At 62.9% G+C, this 21,037-nt stretch overlaps 3 protein-coding genes across 7 annotated transcripts in view; 2 read left to right on the forward strand and 1 right to left on the reverse strand.

Moving 5' to 3' along the window:
• Positions 1 to 1,236: 1,236 nt before the first annotated feature.
• On the forward strand, positions 1,237 to 11,998 carry NHERF2 (NHERF family PDZ scaffold protein 2). 2 transcript variants are annotated; one of them, XM_026484988.4, is made up of 7 exons: positions 1,237 to 1,471; positions 3,795 to 3,995; positions 9,246 to 9,425; positions 9,754 to 9,907; positions 9,985 to 10,028; positions 10,576 to 10,638; positions 10,893 to 11,998. In XM_026484988.4, exons 1-7 carry the CDS (start codon positions 1,259 to 1,261, stop codon positions 11,046 to 11,048), a joined length of 1,011 nt encoding a protein of 336 aa, XP_026340773.1. In that variant the 5' UTR covers positions 1,237 to 1,258; the 3' UTR covers positions 11,049 to 11,998. The 2 variants fall into 2 exon arrangements, with proteins under 2 accessions (XP_026340773.1, XP_026340774.1); XM_026484989.4 differs by lacking the exons at positions 1,237 to 1,471; positions 3,795 to 3,995 and adding an exon at positions 6,127 to 6,793.
• Positions 11,999 to 12,642: 644 nt separating this feature from the next.
• On the reverse strand, positions 12,643 to 18,350 carry NTHL1 (nth like DNA glycosylase 1). Of its 4 annotated transcripts, XM_044379144.3 has the most exons (6): positions 18,221 to 18,350; positions 16,988 to 17,226; positions 16,115 to 16,285; positions 15,133 to 15,292; positions 13,062 to 13,167; positions 12,773 to 12,992 (listed from the first exon to the last, which is right to left on the reverse strand). In XM_044379144.3, exons 1-6 carry the CDS (start codon positions 18,327 to 18,329, stop codon positions 12,860 to 12,862), a joined length of 918 nt encoding a protein of 305 aa, XP_044235079.2. In that variant the 5' UTR covers positions 18,330 to 18,350; the 3' UTR covers positions 12,773 to 12,859. The 4 variants fall into 4 exon arrangements, with proteins under 4 accessions (XP_057171738.1, XP_044235079.2, XP_057171740.1 ...); XM_057315755.1 differs by lacking the exon at positions 13,062 to 13,167 and having other exon boundaries at positions 12,643 to 12,992; XM_057315757.1 differs by having other exon boundaries at positions 12,773 to 13,164.
• Positions 18,351 to 18,461: 111 nt separating this feature from the next.
• The window catches only part of TSC2 (TSC complex subunit 2), a 32,656-nt gene continuing 30,080 nt past the window's right edge, over positions 18,462 to 21,037 (forward strand). Inside the window, 3 exon segments of the mRNA XM_044379111.3 lie at positions 18,462 to 18,563; positions 19,082 to 19,248; positions 20,262 to 20,348. Of these exon segments, the coding sequence (XP_044235046.1) occupies positions 19,111 to 19,248; positions 20,262 to 20,348 (225 nt within the window). The 5' untranslated portion in view covers positions 18,462 to 18,563; positions 19,082 to 19,110.

Consider the following 21,037-nt stretch of genomic DNA (forward strand, 5'->3'; position numbering starts at 1 on the left):
CAGACTGAGGGGGAGTTCAGCTATCTTCCTGTATCGGAGGCTGAGAAAGAGCTCCATGATAAAGTGTGGACTTGGAATCTCACAGCAGTGCCTAAGAGGAGCTAGGGAAACTTGCCTGGGTCTTGTTCCTCTCTAGAACTCAGTTTCTTGATCTGCAAAATGGCCTGAGCACTCTTGGGTTTTTCCAGATAAAGTGCACTCAGAGACGCAGCAAAGCGTAACCGATTTTCTGTTGTCATTTTCTGGTTGGGGGAAGGGGCACTCATGCTGGGGATGGCTAGATGCTAGGGGAGAAGGATGGAGGGAAGGGTGGTCTGGGGCAGAGGGGGATCACAGGGCCAGCTCATGGGAACAGCTTCTGTGAGCCCTGATCACAAGCCAAGAGGTCAGAGGCCAAAGTCCTGGGTACATTTCATCTCTGCCTGGGTTGAACAGGGGCACAAGTGAGGGGCTCTGGCAAAGAGAGGTGTGTTTGTGTGTGTGTGTGGGGGGGGGTAATGTTTAATAGATGTCCCCATCACAGATAAGCACAAACGATCTCCTGGGGAGGGCCAGGGAGCCACCCAGTCACTGGCCTCCAGAATATAGGAGAGAGCTGCTGCCTTGTTAGTTCCGAACTCCTATTTTTGCCTCCTGGACCATCCTGGGACTCTGCTGGGCTAGGGCAGCTCCGGGTGCAGGAGGGATCCAGATACAGGAACAGCGGGGGTTGGGGGGGAAAGAGTGTGTGTGTTCCCCTAGATGGTGGACAGAGCTGTGGCCCTTGTTTTTACTCTCCACCTTTGTGTGGTCCTCGGCCTGAGGATCCTTTCTCCACTCCGCTCCTACCTCAAGAGCCCGCCTCTGTGTCATGCATACCGTAGGTGCTCAATAAATGTTCCTGGCCTAGTTGGCACAGGCGCTGGCGCCAGGGAGGCTGCCCAGAGTCGGGTCGAGACAGAGGGGGGTCCTAGGCCCTGCGGCCTCCCCCCGGGATTGGCAGAGTGCCCAGGCCAGGCCACCGCCAGGACCGGCCGGGACTCGGGGCGGGGGCGGCCTCACGCAGGAGGCGGGGAAGGGGCGGGCGCGGGGGCGGTGCCGCAGCCCGAGCCCGAGCCCGAGCCCGAGGCGACTGGAGCCGAGCGGGAGCAGCCGAGGGCGCCGCCGGGTCCCCAGCGCCGCCGCTGCCGCCTCCGCGCCGCCCCCCGCGCCCCTGCCTGCCCGCGGCAGGCGTCAGCGCCGTGGCCGGCCGGTGGCCGGCGGGTGGGCAGCCGCCGCCATGGCCGCCCCGGAGCCGCTGCGGCCGCGCCTGTGCCGCCTGGTGCGCGGCGAGCAGGGCTACGGCTTCCACCTGCACGGCGAGAAGGGCCGCCGCGGGCAGTTCATCCGGCGCGTGGAACCCGGCTCCCCGGCAGAGGCGGCCGCGCTGCGCGCCGGGGACCGACTGGTCGAGGTCAACGGCGTCAACGTGGAGGGCGAGACGCACCACCAGGTGGGTGCCCGCGCCCCGTCCCCGGCCCGCGGTCCCCCTGGGCCCCCCTCACCGCCCTGCGCTCGCGGGGGGTCCCGAGACCGCCGCTCCCGGCGCTGCGCTGCGTGCGCCCAGGCCTCGGCGCCCTGCCCGGGGCCGGAGCGGGTCGCACGAGGGCCTGCGTGGACTCCCGCTACGAGACGGCGGACGTGGCCACGGAGGCGGTGGCCGCCGGCCTCCTTCTCGCCTCTCCGCGTCGGGAAGCTGGCTCCTGCACCGCGGAGGGGGCATCCTGGCAGGGAGGGCCCGCACTGCGGCTCCTCGCGCTCGGCCCCAGCACTTCGGTCTTGTTTGGGCCTCGGTGTGCCAGGAGTGCCAGCGTCAGTCACCTTGGGGGGTCTCCATGCTTTGGGGGCCCTGAGTGCTTGTCTATGAGCGTAAACACGTGCCTGTGTACACAGCCGGGTGTGTGTGTGTGTATCCGTCCCTCTGGGGGTCACACACGTGTGCCCACAACTGCCTGGGGATACCTGAGGGGTGTCGCAGTGGGGACACACCTGTATGTGCTTGTGTCCGCGAATGTGCGTGTGTGTGTCTGGGCCTGTGGTCGGCCTGCCTGGCTACACGTAGTCATCAGTGTGTGTTGGCAGGTCAGTGTACTAATGTGTGTCTAGGGTGATGGTGTCTGGGTCCCTGAGTCGCTGCTGGTGGCCGCAGGTGCCTCTCGTTGGGGCCGCTGCCACAGCCCCTGCCTCCTGCCGCTGGAGATGAGGGCCAGAAGGAGGGCAGGGCCTGTTCCCAGCAGGTTCTGCTCCCTGGGGACTATCTATCTCCCACTGGCCAGGGACTCAGCTGGCAGGAGTCCAGCCTCCCTCCACCCTTCTGCTCAGGGTTCTCTGTGTCCTCCCCGGCACGCATGAGTCTGTGACCTGTCTGTGTGGCCAGCCCTGGGGCCTAGAGATTAGTGAATTGGTTCTTGGCTGGACCAACTGCTGAACTCCGCTTCTACGCGAGGCTCCTGTCTGTTCGTCTGTCTGCCTACCTTCTGTCTTCCACCCAGAGTATCTGCTGGCTAAAGCTATTTGCTGAAGGCGGGTGGAATGTGGGCCAGAGGTCTGGGCTTGGCAGACCACAGGGAGGGGCTGCTGGAGTGGCACCTGGCTTTGGTTTAACTGTCCCTGCCAGCCTTCCCCCAACAGCACCTGCTCCACCTGGGCCCCCGGGTGCTGGTCTCTAAGAAGTTTACACACAGGACCACGCTGGCCCGGTGGGGAGGATGTGTAGTTACAGATCCCGTTTTACAGATGAGGAGACTGATGCTTGAGGATACTGGGTGTCTACTCTGGGTCCCACAGTCAGGAAGCAGGAAGGTGCTGGGGTCCCCCTATGGCTCTCACCAAGAGAGAGGAGGGGTGGAGGAGGGCCAGGGGGAGGATGGGCCTGCTTCACACCCTCCTATCTGTTGACAGCTTCTGCCGAGCAGCTGATGGGGGCCCTCTCTGCCCTCCCTCCCCCAAGACTTGGGGTGGGGGTCTTGTCCATCCTTCCCCAACACCCAGGGGGCACCGACTGCTCCTTCTCCCTGCAGGACGCACCCTGATATGCACACTCCATGGTCCCCCATGTGCTCTAGACACTTCACGGACACCTGCAGAGACACACACGTGCCCTGACGTCACACTTGTCCCACAGGTGGCCTCTGCCTGCCGGGTCTGAGCCCTGCTTCCCCGGTTGTGTGTGGGGGCCCAAGCAGGTGTCTCGCCACAGGAACCAGGCCTTCCCGTCTCTGCAGGTCCAGCAGGGGCAGGTGGTCATGGTCTGAAGGCAGATGGAAGGCTCAGAGGTGGCGGGTTTACTCATCCAGGCTCCACTATTGAGGACAGCAATGACCGCAGACCCCCAGACAGGGACCTAGGGAGACCCCTTGCTCCCTCGGCCCCAGCCTGAGAGACAGACCCTGAAACAGCTGGATGCACACATGTCTGTGCACACATGTCCGTGCACACACACACACACACACCCTGAAAACCCCAAGCTCGGCCATGCACCACCTTCCAGACCAACTGTCTCACCCAGCTTCCCAGCCACTCCCGGGCCGAGGCAAGTCCCTGCAGCGACCCTGTAGCCCTCGCAGCCCTGTGTCAGGAGTCCTGGGTAAAGAGGGAGGGAGCTGCCGGAGCCCTGGGGGTGGGGGGTGGAGCCGGCGGGCCTCTCGGTCCAGCCGCCCACCCCCGGTAGGCCAGCTGCCTGCCCGTGATCCTGGGCCAGCCCTGGGTGGTGCCACTGTCCATGTGCTGCCCGGAGTGCCAACTGCTGACTTGCTCCCCCCAACCCGCCTCCCCAGGTGGTGCAGAGGATCAAGGCTGTGGAAGGGCAGACTCGGCTGCTGGTGGTGGACAAAGAGACGGACGAGGAGCTCCGCCGGCGGCAGCTGACCTGCACTGAAGAGATGGCCCATCGAGGGCTTCCGCCCACCCACGACCCCTGGGAGCCAAAGCTGGACTGGGCACGTGCAAGCAGCCTGGGCTCCGAGGCTGGCCAGAAGGTACGGCAGGCTCCACTCTGACTTCTCCCAGGAGCATAGTGTCTGACTCTTGATGGTGGGCCGTCTCCCCCTCTGCTCACCTCCAGAAGTCTCCGTCTCTATCCCTTCTGCCTCTTGGGGCCCCTGGTGACTACCCTCTTGGCTAATTGGGGCCACTCTTTCTGCCGTCAGCCTGTGTTCTAAGGCACGTGGACTCGGGAGCATGGCCCTGGTCCCTGGCCCTCCATCACCAGCCCTCTTCCCCAGGATGCCCATCAGAGCTCCCTGGCCTAGGGAAAGTCTCTCTGACAAACCCGGCCTAGGGGCTGAGGGAACTGGGAAGGGTCTGCTGGGATGTCCTGGGACGGATGGTGCCTAGCTCTGTGTTCACATCAGGTGTCTGTCTGTCTAAAGAGCCTACTTGTGCTGGGAAGGCCTTGGGAGCTCGGGGCTGGTCATTTTCTGTGGGCAGTGCATGGTTGGGGACAGCTGGGGACACTCTCTAAGCTGGGTCCTCAGCTTGGGGTCTACAGCAGTTGGGGTACTTTTCTCTTCCTGCGTCCTCTCCGGGGCCAGAAGGGCTGGAATAAATGTGTACGTGTGTGGAGTGCTATTCTACCGACTTCTGGGTGGCAGGGCTTGGGGGGGTCCTACTTGGGGGAGGCCAAGAGGAAGAAACTCACCTTACTTGTTTTGCTCTCTTTCTCTTTTTAAAGATTTTATTTATTTATTTTTTCTTTATTTTTTGGCGGGGGGAGAGAGAGAGGGCAGCAGGAGGGGCGGAGGGAGAGGGTCCCCAAGCAGCCTCTCCGCGGAGTGTGGAGCCTGATTCTGGCCTTGACGTGGGGCTCGCTCTCACGACTCTCACGACCCATGAGATCATGACCCTGAGCTGAAGCCACCCAGGTGCCCCAGTGGTTCTACCCTCTTGAAGCCCCATGGTACTGTTTCTCATGCCCGTTTTGCCTTTTTTTTTTTTTTTTTTTTTTTTAAGATTCTATTTATTTGTTTGACAGCATGCGCAAGCAGGGGCAGAGGGACAGGGAGAAGCAGACTCCCGCTGAGCAGGGATCCCCATGTCAGGCCTGATTCCGGGACCCCAGGATCATGACCTGAGCTGAAGGCCGACGCTCAAGGGACTGAGCCACCCAGGCGCCCTTTTTTTGTTGTTGTTTAATCTCTTTAAGATTCAATACCAGGGGTTTCCCCAGATCCCGCTTTGAGAACCACTGGCCTAATGCCAGTGGAGGTGTGAGACCTGAAGTTTCTGGATGCATTTTGTTCTCTGGGTTTGAGAGCCCCGCGGCTGTGGTCAGGGCCCGAGTAGGGGGCATCCGGGTCAGCTGTGGGGTTTCAGGGAGGTCCTGGGATGATGTGCGGGCTGGTCTGGTACCCTGGCCTGCCGGCCGGCCCGCACAACCCTGCTCCTTCACGGGCGTCTTACCTCCCAAAGGAAGCGCCCCTCCCCCCCAGGCGTTTGTCCATTGATTTAGACACAAACGCTGAGTTCACCTTCCTGTGGAAAAATCCGCCCTCGGGCTTATCTGGAGGGTGGGGTGCCAAGGCACCTTGCCCTTGGGTGGGACCTTCCCCCTCTGCTATTTCAGGCTCTGGGAGCCGCAGGAAGCCTTAGGAGGGGGCTTCCTCTGGGCGTATTTTTAGAGGAACAAAGTGGGGACCGACTGGCAGGGACTCTGTGGTAGGGGCCAGCCTGGGGATGGGGACTCCAGGAGGTCAGGGGAGGCCCAGGGGACACGGTCAACCCCCTCCCTCCCCTCCAGAGACCCCACGTCTACCTGGCTGAGCTCAGAGGGTCTGACGGGAGAGCCAGGCCTTGGCTGACCTCCCCAGAACTGACTGGGCCGTGAGGGTGCCTGGGAGTGTGGTGCTAGCCTGCAGTGGGCAGCGGGCAGGACGAGGGGCTGGGATGGATGTGGTTTGCTTCGGTCAGGATGAAGTTCCCCCCCCACTGCCGGGGCCCCGTGGAAAATAAGGGCCAAGCTGGGAGTCAGGGCCCCGAGAATCCCTCCTTTCTTCTCAGCTCCTTTTCCTCCTCCTGAGAATCCCTCTCCACGCAGCCTCTTTGGGCTGGGCTGTGGGAGGTGGGGCTGGGGAGGATGGGGATCAGGGCTGCCCCTCCCAGTGGGGTGCTGTGGGGTCCTAGTCAGCGGTGACTCAGCCCAGGCCAGACCAGGCTGGGGAGACTGCAGCTGTGGCACAGCTGGTCCTGACAGTGACGGTAGGGGACAGCCCCCAGACAGGGCAGCCTGCGGTGCCAGGGCCCCCACCCCCGTTCTGGAGGCCCTTGGGGCCCGAGCGTGAGTGAGAGTCCTGCAGGGGGTGACCGCCTGGTATGGGGGCCTCGTACCTACGGGAGGGCTCTGGGAGCCTCAGCAGGACTGGCTTCTGCTTCGGCGCCGGGGACCCCTCCCTCGTCTCCCTGTCTCCCCAGCCCTGGGTCCTGGGAGCAGGGCAGGGCCTCCCAGCAGCTTCCTTCCTTCCTTTCTTAGGACTGAAACCTAGCCAGTACGGGGTGCCTAGCTGGGGCCTGAGCAGGGGAGGGGGACCCAGCCACCACCCTGGTCCCCAAAGTGACTCAGCCCCCCTGTCCCCACCCATCCCTGGGGAGCTGGGGCCGCTGTGGGAGGCGGATAAATGGAGTGGTGGCCTGGGCTGGCCGGAGACTTCAGGCCACTCCAGCTGGACGCTCGGTGCCTGCCACTTCTTTCCTGCCTCCCATGGCCCGTTCTGGGGGTGCCACAGCACTGGCCCCGGCCCCCAGAGCCCCTCCGCAGAGACCATCCTGGGGACTCGTGCAGGTCAGGCTGGATGGGGGCACGGTGGGCAACGAGGACCCCAGCAGCCGGCTTAACCCATGTCCCCCAGGGTCAGGAGAGGGGATTTGGGACCCGCTGGTGACCCTGGTGCAAGCGGGCACAGGCTGGACCCTGAACAACAATGGGGGCCTTTTTGTCAGGGCTGGTGAGTCACCATCTGGGGGGGCACAGCCCGGCTGCCGGGGTACCCCCATGCCAGCTTCTTTGTCTGGTCACTGCCTCAGCAGCGAGACCAGGGCTTGTCCAGCTCCGGGCTGCCCAGCTGGGAGCCCGTGGGAGCCTGAGGGCCTGGCTGGGAGGCGGCAGGAAGTGCTCAGAGCCAGGGCAGGGAGCAAGGAATGTGAGCTATGCGCTGGGGCTGCCTGCGCCCCCTCCTGACCCACTGCTTCTCAGGGGCCTCTCCACGCAGCCTTTCAACTTGAGGGTCTGGTGCTGATCGGCAGGAGAGCGATTTAGGCAAGACCTCCAGAGAAGCCACTTGGCTGGTGTGGCGAGCGGTGGCTGTGCTGGGTTGAGGCAGGGGGATGGCCAGGATGGTCCTGAACCCGGATGTGACTTCAGCCTGGCCTCGTGGCCCCGGATGCTCCCCCAGTCCTGCTTCCTGTTTGGGGGCCTTGAGAGACCTGCCAGGGAGGTCACCCTGGAGGGCGTGAGAAGAGGCCATAGGGCTCAGTGCCAGGGGGCTGTCCTCTCGAACACATGTGTCGCCATGAAGTGTGTTGTGAGCGTATGTTTGCGTGTCTGGTCTCTGTGGCCACGTGCCTCACATCTGGGCCCACATCCACCTGCCAGGTGTGCTTGGTCCTGGCTCTGGCTCTGCTCCTGACCGGTCAGCTTCAGGATCTGGGCTCCGGCAGCCTGGATCTGAGAGGCACCTCTGGGGGGCGGGGGACTCAAAGCCTGCAGCCTGGATCTGAGAGGCACCTCTGGGGGGCGGGGGACTCAAAGCCTGCGCTTCCAGGTGTGTCTGGGAGAGGGGATGAGTCTGTACGGGGGCCCTGGGGGTCTCACACCTCTCAGTTCAGCGATGTTGCCCCACCGAACCCCTGGGGAACTGAGGAGTGGCTGCCCTGCCCCTTGAGTTCTGAGGGCTGTGGGGCCAGGTGGTGACCTGCAGTGGGGATCCCAAGGGCATGTCCGGTCAGGCCTTGGGGGTCTGGGAAGGTGTCCCAGAGGAGGGGGGCAGGCTGGGCAAGAAGAGGGTGTTCTGCACAAGCAGGAGGCCCGGAGCCAGGGTAAGGCGTCTGCCCTGTGGGAATAGACGCGCCTGGGTCCACAGCCGGGCCGGCTAGCAGGCCGGAGTACTCGGGGTCAGGTTGGAGGTTCGGAATAGCTCAGAGGCCTGGAGGCTGGGAGTGGTGGTGGGGGGGGGGGTTGCTGGAGCTGCAGGGGGCAGGTGCCTCAGCCGGGAGAGCTTCCCTGAGGTTAAGGGTAGCTGGAGGGCCAGGGAGGGGCCCCAGGGAGCACCCCCACCCTGCACATGCTCACCTGCACGCGCACTCGAGTCCTGAGCGGCCCCGGAAACCGGAGCTGCTCCCGCCCGCGCGCTCTGGCCACATGCCATGTTTAATTGAGCACCCGCAGCCGCTGGCCCCTCAGCACTGTGGTCACTGCCCCAGGCTGTGGCTGGGGGGGGGGGTCCTGGGGCCTGGCCCCAGCCCGCACGGCCCCCTGACCCACAGCCCTACTGCAGGATGCCAGAGGTAAAGCGAGGCGAGGCCCTGGGGTGTCGACGGGGGGTCGCTCGGGCATCGTGGGCCTTCCGTGTCCTGGCAGGGTGGTTGGGAGGGCAGCTCCCACCCTTGGCCTTCTCACTGGCCTTCGGCTGGGCCGCTGCGCTGTCTCTGGGCCCTATGGGGGTGGTGGTGGCTCCAGCTTGCTCTGGAATGTGAAAGCAAACACATCGCTCAGCCACCAGCCCTATGGAGGCCACGGGGGGAAAAAACAAACGTCAGCCTCTCGCCCAGGGAGGGCAGTGGGGAGGGGTGCCCCGGCAGCACCGCCCCCCCCCCCCCCCCCCCCCCCGTCCCGCCACAGCAGTCCCAGGACAGGGTGCTGAGTGGCAGCTTACCTCACCTGGCTGCCCCTAGCTCCCTGGCCTGGGCTCAGCGCTGCCCTGGAGCAGATCCTGTAAAGCCCCTGGTCCCATTTGAAGTTGTTTTTGGGTTTGGAAACGGAGGCTTTGCTCAAGATCCTGGGGCTGGAGCTCAGTCACGGTCACGGGCAGCCTACCAGGGCCCCCAGGCAGGGTACAGAGGGTTTGTCCCTGAGACCTGGGGCTGCCGGGCGGGGCACGATGTTTAGCGTGGCGTTGGCGTTCCTCTGGCCCACCTCCGCTCCCGCTGCACTCTGCGGGCCCGAGGCCTGGCGGGCTGGCTCAGTGGCCTCAGGGGGTTGGAAGATCAGCACTGAGCCTGGTCTCATGTGCCTGCAGGATGTCGGTGGGGCCCCGAGGGAGCTACGCCCTCGGCTCTGCCACCTACGAAAGGGCCCCCAAGGCTATGGGTTCAACCTGCACAGTGACAAGTCCCGGCCCGGACAGTATATCCGCTCCGTGGACCCAGGCTCGCCTGCTGCTCACTCTGGCCTCCGCGCCCAGGACAGACTCATCGAGGTATCTGTCATGGAGGCTCTGGGGTGCTGCATGCCCCAGGGTGTGTGCCTGAGCCTGTGTCCCCCCCCCCGGGTGTGTGCCTGGGCCTGTGCCCCCCTCACCGGGTGTGTGCCTGGGCCCGTGTCCCCCCCCCCCCCCCGGGTGTGTGTCTGGGCAGAGAGGTCCTCCTAGGAAGAGGAGAGATGCTGGGAACTTGAGCTGGCATTCCTTTTGCCACCACGGCTGGTGATAACATTGATGAATATTTGATGCCACACCTGGCCGGGTGGCTTGGGGGCCTGCGGGGGCCTGACCTCAGGCAGTGCTGATCTCTTGCTGCTGGTGGCAGGTGAACGGGCAGAACGTCGAGGGGCTGCGCCATGCGGAGGTGGTGGCCAGCATCAAGGCGAGGGAGGACGAGGCCCGGCTGCTGGTGGTGGACCCTGAGACGGACGAGTACTTCAAGCGGCTACGGGTCACGCCCACTGAGGAGCATGTGGAAGGTGGGCTGCTGCCTGGGGGCCTGGGGATGGGGTGGAGCACAGAGGGCTGGGCAGCCACTGACACCCTGTCCCCACAGGTCCACTGCCATCACCAGTCACCAATGGGACCAGCCCTGCCCAGGTGAGAGGGTGGGAATGGACCGGGTGGGCCCAGGAGACCATAGGGGCACCTCTAGGGATCCCCAGCCTGGCTGAGCCCCCCACCTCAAGATCTTGTGTTGGCGTGACAGTGAGACCCAATCTTGCCCAGCCACTTCTAGCCCTAATGCTCCCTGTGGGTCCTGTCCTGGGTCAGCCACACTCCAGCCCCACGGGGCTGTTAGCCTTGCCATTCCCTCTGCCCAGCGCTGGTTGGCGACCCGGAGTCCCATTCCGTCACTCCTTGGGAAGCTGGCCCTGGCTTCACCCCAGGGGATGCTCATGTGGGTGATTCCTGTCATGAGCCGGCCAGGGCTGGCTCCCCACCCCTCCGCAGCACTTGCCCACTGGCTGCTGGGTGTCCAGTGTCCTGCCCAGTCTGGGCCTGGAGCACAGTAGAGGCTCGGTGCCTACTGCCAAATGGAAGAGTAGATGCGGTCCTGATGCGCGTGTGGGGGTTGTGCACGTCTGTGCGCACCTGCGGCTCCTGGGCAGGCCCCTGAAGCCACATCTTGCCCTTGGTTTCCCAGCTCAATGGTGGCTCAGCGTGCTCATCCCGAAGTGATCTGCCTGGCTTAGACAAGGACACCGAGGTAGGAAGTGCCCACCCACCTCCACTGCTGTGCTTATACACGGGTGGGTGTCAGAGGTCTTGGGGGTGGGCGTTTGCAGAGGGGCAGCCTGAGCAGTGGCCACCACCTCTAGGAAGCCCTCTTGGGCCTGCTGCCCCAGCCCCAGCAGATGGCCTGTGGTGTGAACTCCCTGGGAGGGGCTACCTGATGGAGGGCTTGGGTTGGGGGCTCACTCTGGCCCCCTGCCCCCTTTGCCTGCCCCCCCCCCCCACCAGGACAGCACCTGGAAGCGGGACCCCTTTCAGGAGAGCGGGCTCCACCTGAGCCCCACGGCGGCCGAAGCCAAGGAGAAGGCGAGAGCCACACGGGTCAACAAGCGGGCCCCACAGATGGACTGGAACCGGAAACGTGAGATCTTCAGCAACTTCTGAGCCCCTCCCTGCCTGTCTGCACGGCCCTCAGGCCCTGCCCCGCGGGCCCCGCCCAGAGTTCCCCAAGCCTTGGTGGACTGGAGGGGGTGCCTTCTCACCCCCAGAAGCCGTGCTGGTCCCACCATCACCCAGGAACCAATGTGCGCCCCAGTGAGCCCCGTCCTGCCCCCCTACCTGCTGGGTGCTGGATAGGGGAGAGGGGGCCCCCCCCCGAGATAGAAGAGAGGGACAGGGAGAGGCAGTGCTGACCGCGGCCCGGCCCTTGCTGCTCTGCCAGGGCCTGCTGACTTAAAGGAATTTGTGTTTTTGCTTTTCTTCCAAAAAAAAAAAAAGAAAGAAAGAAAAAAAAAAAAAAAAAAGGGCTGCAGCTCCACACATGTTTCCACTTAATACCAGAGTCCCGCCCCCGCCCCCGCCCCCGCCCCTGCCCCTGCAGGACGCCTCTCAAAGTAATTGCAATAAAACAAACCTTTCTCTGCAAACCATTTCCTCCCCACCCCTCAGCGGTAGCCATCCCAAGTGGGAGCGCTGGGCACTTTCAGGGACAGAGAAAAACGTAGGGGGCCGGGCTATGGTTGTGGGGGCTTCAGGTGATGCTGGGGAGGCCAGATGTGGCCGTAGGAGCTGCCCCTCTGCCCCTCCCTGCTTGGGGGGGGGTCACCAAGCCAGGCCCCCATGTCCCTGCTGAATGGTGGTCTGGGGCACAGGGCCTGGTCTCCAGGGGCCCGAGGATGGAGGCCCTGTGTCCCCGAGGAGGGTGGCCTCTGGACAGGCCTCTTGTCCCTGCGCCACAGCCATGAGGCAGGGGGAGTCTGGCTGTGGGAGAGCCTGCCCCCAGGAGACCCCACCTGCTCTCCCTTTCCTCCTGGCCCTGAACCCCACTGACATTGCTGTCTGCCCTGTAAGCCATAGCGCATGCGCGCCGTCCTAATAAACAGGCCTTCCTCAGACCCGTGGCCGCCTCCGTCCTTCCTGAGCCCTCACTTGTGGGTGGGGGGCTGTGGTCTGGGCAGGAAGGCAGCAGCCTGGGAGCCCCACTCTCAGCGGCTGGAAGCAGAGTCCCATTCCTAAGCCCCTCCCACCTCCGTCCACCAGGCAGCCAAGCCTGACCCCTCAGCTTCTGCTCTCCCCCCTCCCCTTTCCTCCTCGGCCCCCTGAGAACCCCCAGAACTTGGAGCCATGCCCCCTCCTTCACTGGCACACTCTGGGGCCCTCACTAGGTTCTCCCTCCCCCCACCCCCGGCACCTCCCCCTCAGTGCCTTCCTGATCCTTGATACCTCTGCCCTCGCAGAGCCCCCGTCATGCCAGCAGCCACACACAGGTCAGGTCTCATGCCCTGGGGCATCTGCCCTGGACCTACTGGTGTTACTCCAGAGGCCAGGTGCCTCTGTAAACATGGGGTGGGGCCTCCTGGCAGAGAGCTCTCAGGGTACAGGAGTTCAGCGGGAGGAGGGACGAGGATCTGGATCCCCAGCCGGCTGCCTGGGAGGGAGGAGGCCCGGGTCTCCAGCGGGCTTCCCAGCAGCTGGCTGCAGCTGGCTCCCATGAGCCATCTCTCCTGTCCCAGGCACCACCACCCCCCCACCGCCCAGTCCACGGCCCAGACCTTCACGTCCCCATCTCAGCCTCCAGGCAGTTCAGACACACAAGAGCACGGTACACACGCAGCTCACGCTTCCCGGCCTGCCCCCACGCCCTGGGGGAGACTCCGCCAGACCCCAACTGCAAACAACTCCTGAGCTTTATTGTAAATAGGGGCTCCCCAGCAAAGGCACGCAGTAGGAGAGCGCGTGGTGGCCGGGCCAAGGCCTCACGGCCCACAGAGGCTCCGTGCGGCTGGGCACAGGCCTCGGTTGAGGCAATCCTGGCAGCGCGGGTGGACGGGCAGACACGTCTGCTGGCCAAAGCCCACCAACAGTCCGTTGATCTCGCTCCACAGCTCCCTGTGAAGGTGAGAGGTCAGCGGGGGAGGGAGACTGAGGGACGCCCCACCAGCCCCCACCCTGCCGCACCGAGGCAGCCAGGCTTCCAGCGCCGCACGAGTCTTCTCCGGGGACTTGGTCGCTGTCTTGGTCCACCCGAGTCTGTTGGCGATTCTGTGGACGTGCGTGTCCACTGCTGTGGGACACGGGGCCGGTGCATCACAGGGCACAGTGGCTGGACCCAGGCCCTGCCACAGCCCCAAGCCTCCCACCCTCGGGCTTCCACGGAGGGCAGGTCAGCGGCCTGAGCCAGAGGGCTCGGGCCCTCCAGCTGGGGTGCAGGCAGCAGTGCCTCCTGGCCCGGGCACTGGCTCTGAGTGCCAGGCGCTCATGGCTGGGCCCAGAGGGCCAGCTGGAGGGCACTGCCCACAGAGCCCGCACCTACAACGGCATGGCCAGGGACACAGCAGGGAGTATGGCCAGGCCAGCCGCAGCTGTCCTCTCCTGGGGCCGCAGTCCCGGCTCCCCTTGGCCGGCCACCCCAGGGCTCGGCCTGGGCACCTGCTCGCCGGGGCCTCTCTCCCTGCCAGCTGTAGTCTCTCCCTCCTCTCGACTTGGCAAAAGAGAAAGTGAGCCCTACACCTGCTCCCTTCCTGTTACTAGTGGCCTGGAAAAAGGCTCAGGCCCTCCCCAGATGCAGATGGAGGGCACCCTGTGGGCACAGGGAGAGCACACAGGTGCGGGGGTCCTGCTAGTGAGTCACCCAGCCTCAGCTTTCTCCTGTCACCCAGAGGCCCAGCCCAGGGCCACGCCACACCACGTGAGCCTCCTGTGGGCAGGTCCTCTGCATACTTTCCCAGCTTGGTGGCCAAAGCTCAGAGAGGCTAAGCATCTTGCCTCTTGGTCACCCAGCTGGGATGGCAGAGCAGGGACTGGCTGCTGTACCCCACAGCTCTGGCTAATTGAGCGGCTGCAGTCCGGTGCAGCCCCTGAGAGGCAGGGCCCACAGACATCCAGGAGGGGTGACGTTCTGACTCTCCCTCCTAGTGTGTCTGCGCTCCCAAAGTCCTGTTCCCTGGGCAGTGGGCCCTTCCCCCGCAGACCTGCCAGACCCCTCCTGGGACTCGGGACTCGGGCAGCCAAGGACAGCCGCCCAGATAAGCTCAGGTATCTGTTGAGAGGCTGGCAGCCACAGGATCAGGGGCGGTGCAGACGGGGGTGGAGGAAGGCTCTGCCCTAGCCCCTGCCGTCCCATCGCCAGGCTCTGGGGCTGCTGGGCTCCAGCCTCCATGGTCAGGGCCCTCAGCCCCTAGCTGTGCGCCGACCCAAGCTCAGTGCTGAGAAAGGTCCCCGCTCCAGGGAGCAGGATCTAGGAGCTGGGGAAGGGCTGGGGAGATCTCTGCCCTGTCTCCCCACCCCCTGCAGAAGTTCCTCCAGAGGAGCACCAGAGTGGGGGCACACAGAGAGGCCGTGGGTCGGGCCCCGGGTTCTGGGCTGGCTGGACCTGCTGCTGCGTGGCCGCTGAAGCCCCAGCTGTCTGGGCAAAGATTTGAAGAAGCAGCCGCAGCCTGACCCAGGGTCTGTCTTCACGGACACCACAAATGTCAGGAAATGGATTCCAGAAGGGGCTCCCCCCAGCTCCTCCACCCCTGGGGTCCCCCTGCCTTTCCCATGCCTCCCCCCTCTGCCCGCTCCTGAGCCTTCCTCCACCGGCCCCCGTCCCACCTGACGTGGATGCTGTTTCCTCTGCCTGGATGGCACTTCCTCCTCCCAGCCTGGCCAGCCCCCGACTCATCAGCTCTTGGCTGACTTATCACCTCCTAGGAAGTCTCCCCAGATGCCCCAGACCGGGCCAGCTCTGACAGCGCCACACACGCCCCCTGGCAGCGCTTCCACCTCAGGTAGGGAGTTGTGTGTTCCACATTCTTCTTCGTGCACACCATGGACCCCGAATCCCTCCCCAGGGCCTCTCACACAGTCCAGCGCACAGCAGGTGCTCAGCAAACAGGAAGTCCTACCATTAGGCGGGGCAGGCCTAGCTCAAAGCTGGAAACATCTTTCTGACCCTTTGGGCTAAATTGTGGGTGAGGGGACTTGAGCTGGGGTTACAGACCACAGGATGTGGCCAGCCCTGCCCTCCCTGACAGTGGATGCCACTCACCGATGCCGGACACGGCGCCCCAGGCCACCGCCATGGCCAAGTGTGCCATCTTGGGCCCAACGCCGGGCAGTGCCACCAGCTCTGCCACAGTAGCTGGGATGTCCCCGCCATAGCGCTGCTGCAGGATGGCGCTGGTCTGCTTGATGTACTTTACCTTGCTCTGCAAAACAGAGGGGGCGCTCAGCTCTGGAGGTGGAGGGTGCAGCCCCACTTGGGAGGGTGAGTCCCGAGGAAGACCCACGGGTGTTCAGAGCTGCCTGTCACCTGCCCAAGACACGCTCAGAAGCACCTGTTTGCCCTGTCCCCCCAAGAGGTAGGAATGAGCCAAGGCCCAATGTAGGCCTGGACCCACAACATGCACGTGGGGTCTAGCTCAGGCCCCCTGTCCCATCATTCCTCCAGAGGCCAGGTAGGCTAAGCAGGGCCAGCTATGCCAGGAGCTGGGCTCAGCAGCACCTGGACCTTCAGGAAGGAAGGCTGGAGCCTGGGGCTCCCCCGCCAGCCGCCAGGCCAGCTGGGTGGTTCCCATTCTGTGCCTGAGAGGGCTATTTAAAACCCATCTGACAAGCTGCAGCCCACGCCAATGCCAAGGGAAAGCACTCCACCCGCCCAGCTGCCTCAGCAGATCCGCCCACTCGCCACCCAGTGCTCTATGGCCTGTTGGGGCTCCAGACGGAGGGGGTGACGCACTCCAGGGAGGCTTGGAGTAAACAAAGGGAAAGGCGGGTGGGCAGCCTCAGGGAGGAAGGGAAGCGCCAGTCAGCTGGGTGGGGAGGTGGAGGAAGGAAGGGGTGGGCTGCAAACAGGAAAGACCAAGGAGGGGGCCCCAGAGCCCTGGCCCTGTTTGCCGGTCAGATGGGCAGGGGGCTCCACTGGGAACTCACATCCAGGTCCCTATAGCCTCAGATGCCCCACCTGGCCTCCTTTACCCCCACAGCCTCCCCTCGGCCTCCTGACGTCTTTCCCAGGTCCGTGGGCTCACCCTCCAGAAGCCTACTGGGTAGATGAGCGTGCCCAGCGTGCTGTCATCTGTCTGCAGGATGCTGTCCACCGTGAGGCCCCGAGCGCGCAGCCGCTGCATGGCGCCTGCAGTCACCTGGTCTTTGGTTTGGCTGGAGAGCATCAGCGACAGCAGCACCTGGTACCTCCGCACCTGTGGGCACAGTGACGGGGACCAGTGTAGTGGCAGGTCCTGGGCGCGCACTGTGGGCGGGCCCCCGCCAACCCATCACCACCTCCACCTGTTACTGGCCAACGGACTGTATGAGGGATTGGCCTGGGCCTGTTTTGTTTTCTCCTGTACAATGTGGGGACCGTAACAGTGCCTGCCTCACAAAGATCACTGGGCTGCTTCACTGAATCATCAAGATGCTTAGAATCAGACCTGCTGATCGACAGCCAGTGCCTGCTACTCCGATTGCTGTTGCCTCGTGGATAATCCTACCCATCTCACCAGCGAACAGAAGCCCAGAGTTCGTGCACCCAAGTCACTGGTAGCGGGGCTGGGATTAGAATCTAGTTGGTCTAAGGACCAGGCTCCAAACCACTGAGGTGTAAGGAACTCTCTCTCTCTCAGCAAACATTACTAACACCCCTGGTAGTTCAGGCCTCTGCTGGCAGAAAACAGCACGAAGCCCCAAGCCACAGGCAGTCCTGACCCACCGAGGGGCCACCATGAAGCAGGTGATGCTGCCCGCGCTCTGGGCCTCAGGTGCTGACCCATCGAGGTGCCGCCTGCTGGTGAGGGTGCCAGCCCAGAGCTGCCAGGGGTCAGGCTGTGCCCTGCCCGAGGCCTGAGAAGAAGCAAGTGTCCTGTCCAGAAGGCAGTCACCAGGCAGACAGGGTGCCTGCCTACCTTTGGGGGTGCACTGGGGTCATAGCAGTGCTCAGCCCCCAGCTGGTCCACAGGCGCGTCCTTCTCACTCCTCATGGTGCGGATGTTTAGGAGCTGCTGCCGCCAGGCCAGGGGCTCCCAGCCTGGTGTCCCTGGGGGTTTGGCGCCTTCTCCTTTCTCATGATCTGAGACTTCGTAGGCGACACTCAGTTTCTGTGTCTTCCGCTGACGCTTTGCAGGGCTGTGGCTTTTCTTTCCTTCTGGAAAAAAGTGCCATTGAGCAGGGGCCACAGGTGAGGGCGGGCGTGGGTGCTGCCCTGCCTGCTATCACCCGTCATGATTCATTCAACAGCCATCCCTCATCTACCGCAGCTCGGGCTGCTCTGGCCTCTGCAGCACGTGCTCTAGGGGCAGGTCAGCTTTCCCCACGCCACTGCCCTCCTGACCAAGTCTGCCTTAGCACAGGACGACTCTACCCACAGCCTCCACCGTGGTGCCCCCCCCCCCAATCTCGTTTCCACACTGGCCCAAAGAGACCTTCCTAAGGCCCAAATCAGATTGTGTCATTTCGGTTTAAAACTCCTCATTGATTCTTCCTTGTCCTCATGGCGAACTACAAACTCCATCGGAGCATCAAGGGTCCTGCCTACCCTTGTGACCTACTTACTCCCCTTGCCCCAGTTCCTCCTGCTATGCATTTGTATGAGTGGATCTCCTTGTCTGAACTACCCCTAAGTTCACTGGGTGCCTAGGAGAATCCCCCTCTGGCTGTCCTGCAGGACAAGTTGCAGGGGCCCTGTGGGTCTGGCTCACCCTGAAGCCCTGTACACACTAGGACCTTAATGCCTGCAGAGTATACAGAGGGAAGACCACGCCCTTTCCCGTTTCCTCTCCAGAGGCACCCTCTAGCAGGGGAAGAGGACTCCTGGCTGGCGTGTTCTCGGCACCTGGTCTCTCTGAGCGAGAAGCAGCTACAAGGACAAGGCTGGCGTGCCCACAGAGGGCCTAGCGCCAAGTGGAGTATCCCGACAGGCTACCGGGACGCCGAGATCTTTCTTCTTCAGGACGAGATTGGGGGAGGTGCGAGCGCCCGGAACTCAGTCCCCGTGGACCCCCGCCCCTGCGTCCCGGGAACAGGGAGCAGGGTGGGAGCCAGAGCCGCACGTGGGGGCGACTTGGAATCCCAGCTCCCAGCCCCTTGCAGGTTCCTTCCCTCGTCTCTCTCCCCATGCCCCGGTCCAGGCTCGGGGCTACCTGCAGCCGCCTGTCCCCTCCGGAGCTGCGCGGCCTCCTCCCCACCCCCCCGCGGCCCGGCCCTCGGGCCCCGGCTCCGGCTCCGTGTCACCATCCTCACGCCAGCCATGCTCGGTAGTGCCAGAGTCCTGCACACTACGCATCCCGGCGGCCCCCGCGGTCCGTCACGTGACTCGACTCTCGCCCCGCCTTTCCTCCCGAGAGGGCCGGGAACTACGACTCCCAGCAAGCTCGGCGGCGGCGCTCAGCCCCTGTTCACTGCCGGAAGTGCGGGTCGAGCTTCCGGCGGAGGCCGGGGGGTGGCGGCGCCCGACGGCCCGGCGCGCGGCGGGCGCTCCGTGGGGTGAGTGACTAGCGAACCGCCCCCCCCCCCCCCGGCCGCTGACGCCGGCCCGGCTCACCGTGTGGCTCGGTCGCGATGGGGCAGGGGGAAGCTGTCGCGCGGGGGAGAGGGGGGTGCTGCTGGGCGCAGAGGCGGCGGGGGCGGACCCCGCAGTGTCGCGGCCCCGGCCTTCGGCTCGCCCGCCTCAGCCTGAGCCTGGAGCCTAGAGCCTCGAGCAGTCCTGGGTTTTAAGACGGAGCGGGTGCGAGGGCCCCCAGCTTTCGGCGTCCGGGACAGGCCTCCCGCACGTCGGGGAGGAGAGGGAGGGCGAGCGTCGGGGCTCCAGACCGCGGTTCCCCGCCCTCACCGGGTGCCCGCTGCTGGACCGGGCCGTCAGGCTGTGCTTGAGTTCCTCCCGGGAGCTGTGGGAGGGTCGTGCCCACCCAAGACCTAGGCTTCCCGGGCGTGCGGCCGGAGGTCGGCAGTGGGGCAGGTGCGGGGAGCTGCCCCTGAGCTCTCCGCCTGTGTTCTTGGCGCAGAGGCGGCCTCTGTTGCGTCCCTGCCCACCATGGCCAAGCCTACAAGCAAAGATTCAGGCTTGAAGGAGAAGTTCAGGATTCTGTTGGGACTGGGAACCCCGAGGCCAAACCCCAGGTCTGCAGAGGGCAAACAGACGGAGTTTATCATCACCGCGGACATTCTGAGAGTGAGTGAGCTGCCCTGTCTTTCCTGCTAGCCTTTTGGGAGGTGCAGGGCAGGTCGGGCTGCGTCTGTCACCAAGTTCTGTGGGAGGTGGGACTGCTGTCCCCAGTGCTGTGGAAGCCTGTACGTCTTTCCTTCCGAGGTCCAGGAAGTCAGGGGACAGGGTCTAGCACACTTGAGGTAGTGCTCGCATGTCCACGCAGGAGAAGCTACTTTACTAGCCCAGGCTGAAACGCCCTGCTTGTTTTCCACAGGTGATTAGGGTTATGGCCAGGTGTTAACCAGTAATTTGTGAGCTCCTGGGACGAGTGGGTCTTTGTTTTCTGGTGTGTATTTGAATCTCTCTACCACATCCCGGCACGGTATTTTAGAAATGCTCAATTTCTGCACTCGTGAGGTTCCCATTCAGAAACCACCAAAATGTCCATCAGCTGGTGAACGGATAAAATGTGATAACATCCCTACAATGGAGTATTATTTGGCAGAAAAAGGAATGAAGCGTTGACACAGGCCGTAATGTGGATGAAGACTGAAAACACGCTAAGTGGAAAAAGCCAGACACAAAGGCCCCATATAACATGTGATTCCATTTCTATGAAATGTTCAGAATAGTTGAATAGAGACGGAAAGTCGATCCGCATTTGTTGGGGCCAAAGGGGGTGGGGGGTGACTGCTAATGGGTCTGAAGTTTTCCTTTTAGGTGATGAAAATATTTGGGAGTTAATGGAGGTGGTTATAAGCATTGTGAATGTACTAAAAGATGAGTTGTACAGTTTCAAATTGTTCAAATAGCTAATTTTGTTACATGAATTTTATCTCAATAAAACTAAATGTCCTGAAAAAGAGAAGTAGTCTGTTCTCACCCCGCTGAGATGGAGTCGTAAACTCTGGTGGTCCCTGATTTCAGAAGGAGCCGCGACAAGCCTCCAGCATCGGAATTCTTGGGGTGTCTGTGGCTGGCGGTTCAGGAGATCTGTTGCCTGAGCCCTGGCCCCTTTGCTTTTCATCTCTCACCAGGAACTGAGTGTTGAATGTGGTATCAACAATCGCATCCGGGTGATAGGGCAAATCTGCGAGGTTGCAAAAACGAAGAAGTTTGAAGAGGTAGGTCTGCCTCAGTTGGCTGCTGTTTGAGAAGTCCGATTTGGCTCTTTCAGGAGCAGAGTCGAGTGCTCATGCTAACTAATGCACCTTTTTAGGGGAACTTCTGGAAATGCTCTGAGCATAAGCCTTACGGGTCACTCACACATGGAGGTGGGGAGCAAAGGCATTAAGGCTTTTCTGGCAGTTCCGAGGAAGGGTTAACAGTGATTTGCAGAAACACATGCTTACTTGTCTTTTCGTATCACAGGAAAGGTAAGGGGACATCAGGAAACCGTGTGACTCAAGGCATGCCATTTCTGGTGTCTTCTTGGTGGCATTGAGCAGCCTCACAGACAGTCTATTTATTTTGGGCAGATGTTTGCAGGTTCTCTCTGGGCATCCCGGGGACAGAGTGGGAGGTTGTCATGAGAGCACCTCAAGGGCTGTGCTCTAGCCTGGCCCAGAGATTGTATGGGCAACTTGGGAGGAGACGTGGACCAAGTAGATTGGGATTTGCTCAGGGGGAGGGTAGAGCAACCACGGCATCTGCCGGTTATCCAAAACATGGAGGCTATATTTTACCAAGAATAAACATGAAAATAGGCTTTTGGGTCCCTAAAGTTGTCTGCATTGGTATGAAAGAGGGGGCTGTGGCTGACTAGACATATAAGCCTGATAGGCTGGCAGAGCCCATTGGCTCGGTATCTGCG

This window comes from Ursus arctos, unplaced genomic scaffold (assembly GCF_023065955.2).
Source record: "Ursus arctos isolate Adak ecotype North America unplaced genomic scaffold, UrsArc2.0 scaffold_2, whole genome shotgun sequence".
In the NCBI taxonomy this organism is placed as follows: domain Eukaryota; kingdom Metazoa; phylum Chordata; class Mammalia; order Carnivora; family Ursidae; genus Ursus; species Ursus arctos.

What these genes read in the sequence shown, in the direction of transcription:
- NTHL1 (XM_057315755.1), bottom strand. Translation starts at nt 18,329, where the DNA reads ATGGCTGGCGTGAGGATGGTGACACGGAGCCGGAGCCGGGGCCCGAGG. An exon ending in GAGGGGACAGGCGGCTGCAG is followed by an intron (nt 17,227 to 18,220) that starts GTAGCCCCGAGC and finishes ACTTTTTTCCAG; the next exon opens with AAGGAAAGAAAAGCCACAGC. An exon ending in GGGCGCCGTGTCCGGCATCG is followed by an intron (nt 12,993 to 15,132) that starts GTGAGTGGCATC and finishes TCACCTTCACAG; the next exon opens with GGAGCTGTGGAGCGAGATCA.
- NHERF2 (XM_026484988.4), top strand. Translation starts at nt 1,259, where the DNA reads ATGGCCGCCCCGGAGCCGCTGCGGCCGCGCCTGTGCCGCCTGGTGCGC. An exon ending in CACTGAGGAGCATGTGGAAG is followed by an intron (nt 9,908 to 9,984) that starts GTGGGCTGCTGC and finishes CTGTCCCCACAG; the next exon opens with GTCCACTGCCATCACCAGTC. An exon ending in GCTTAGACAAGGACACCGAG is followed by an intron (nt 10,639 to 10,892) that starts GTAGGAAGTGCC and finishes CCCCCCCACCAG; the next exon opens with GACAGCACCTGGAAGCGGGA.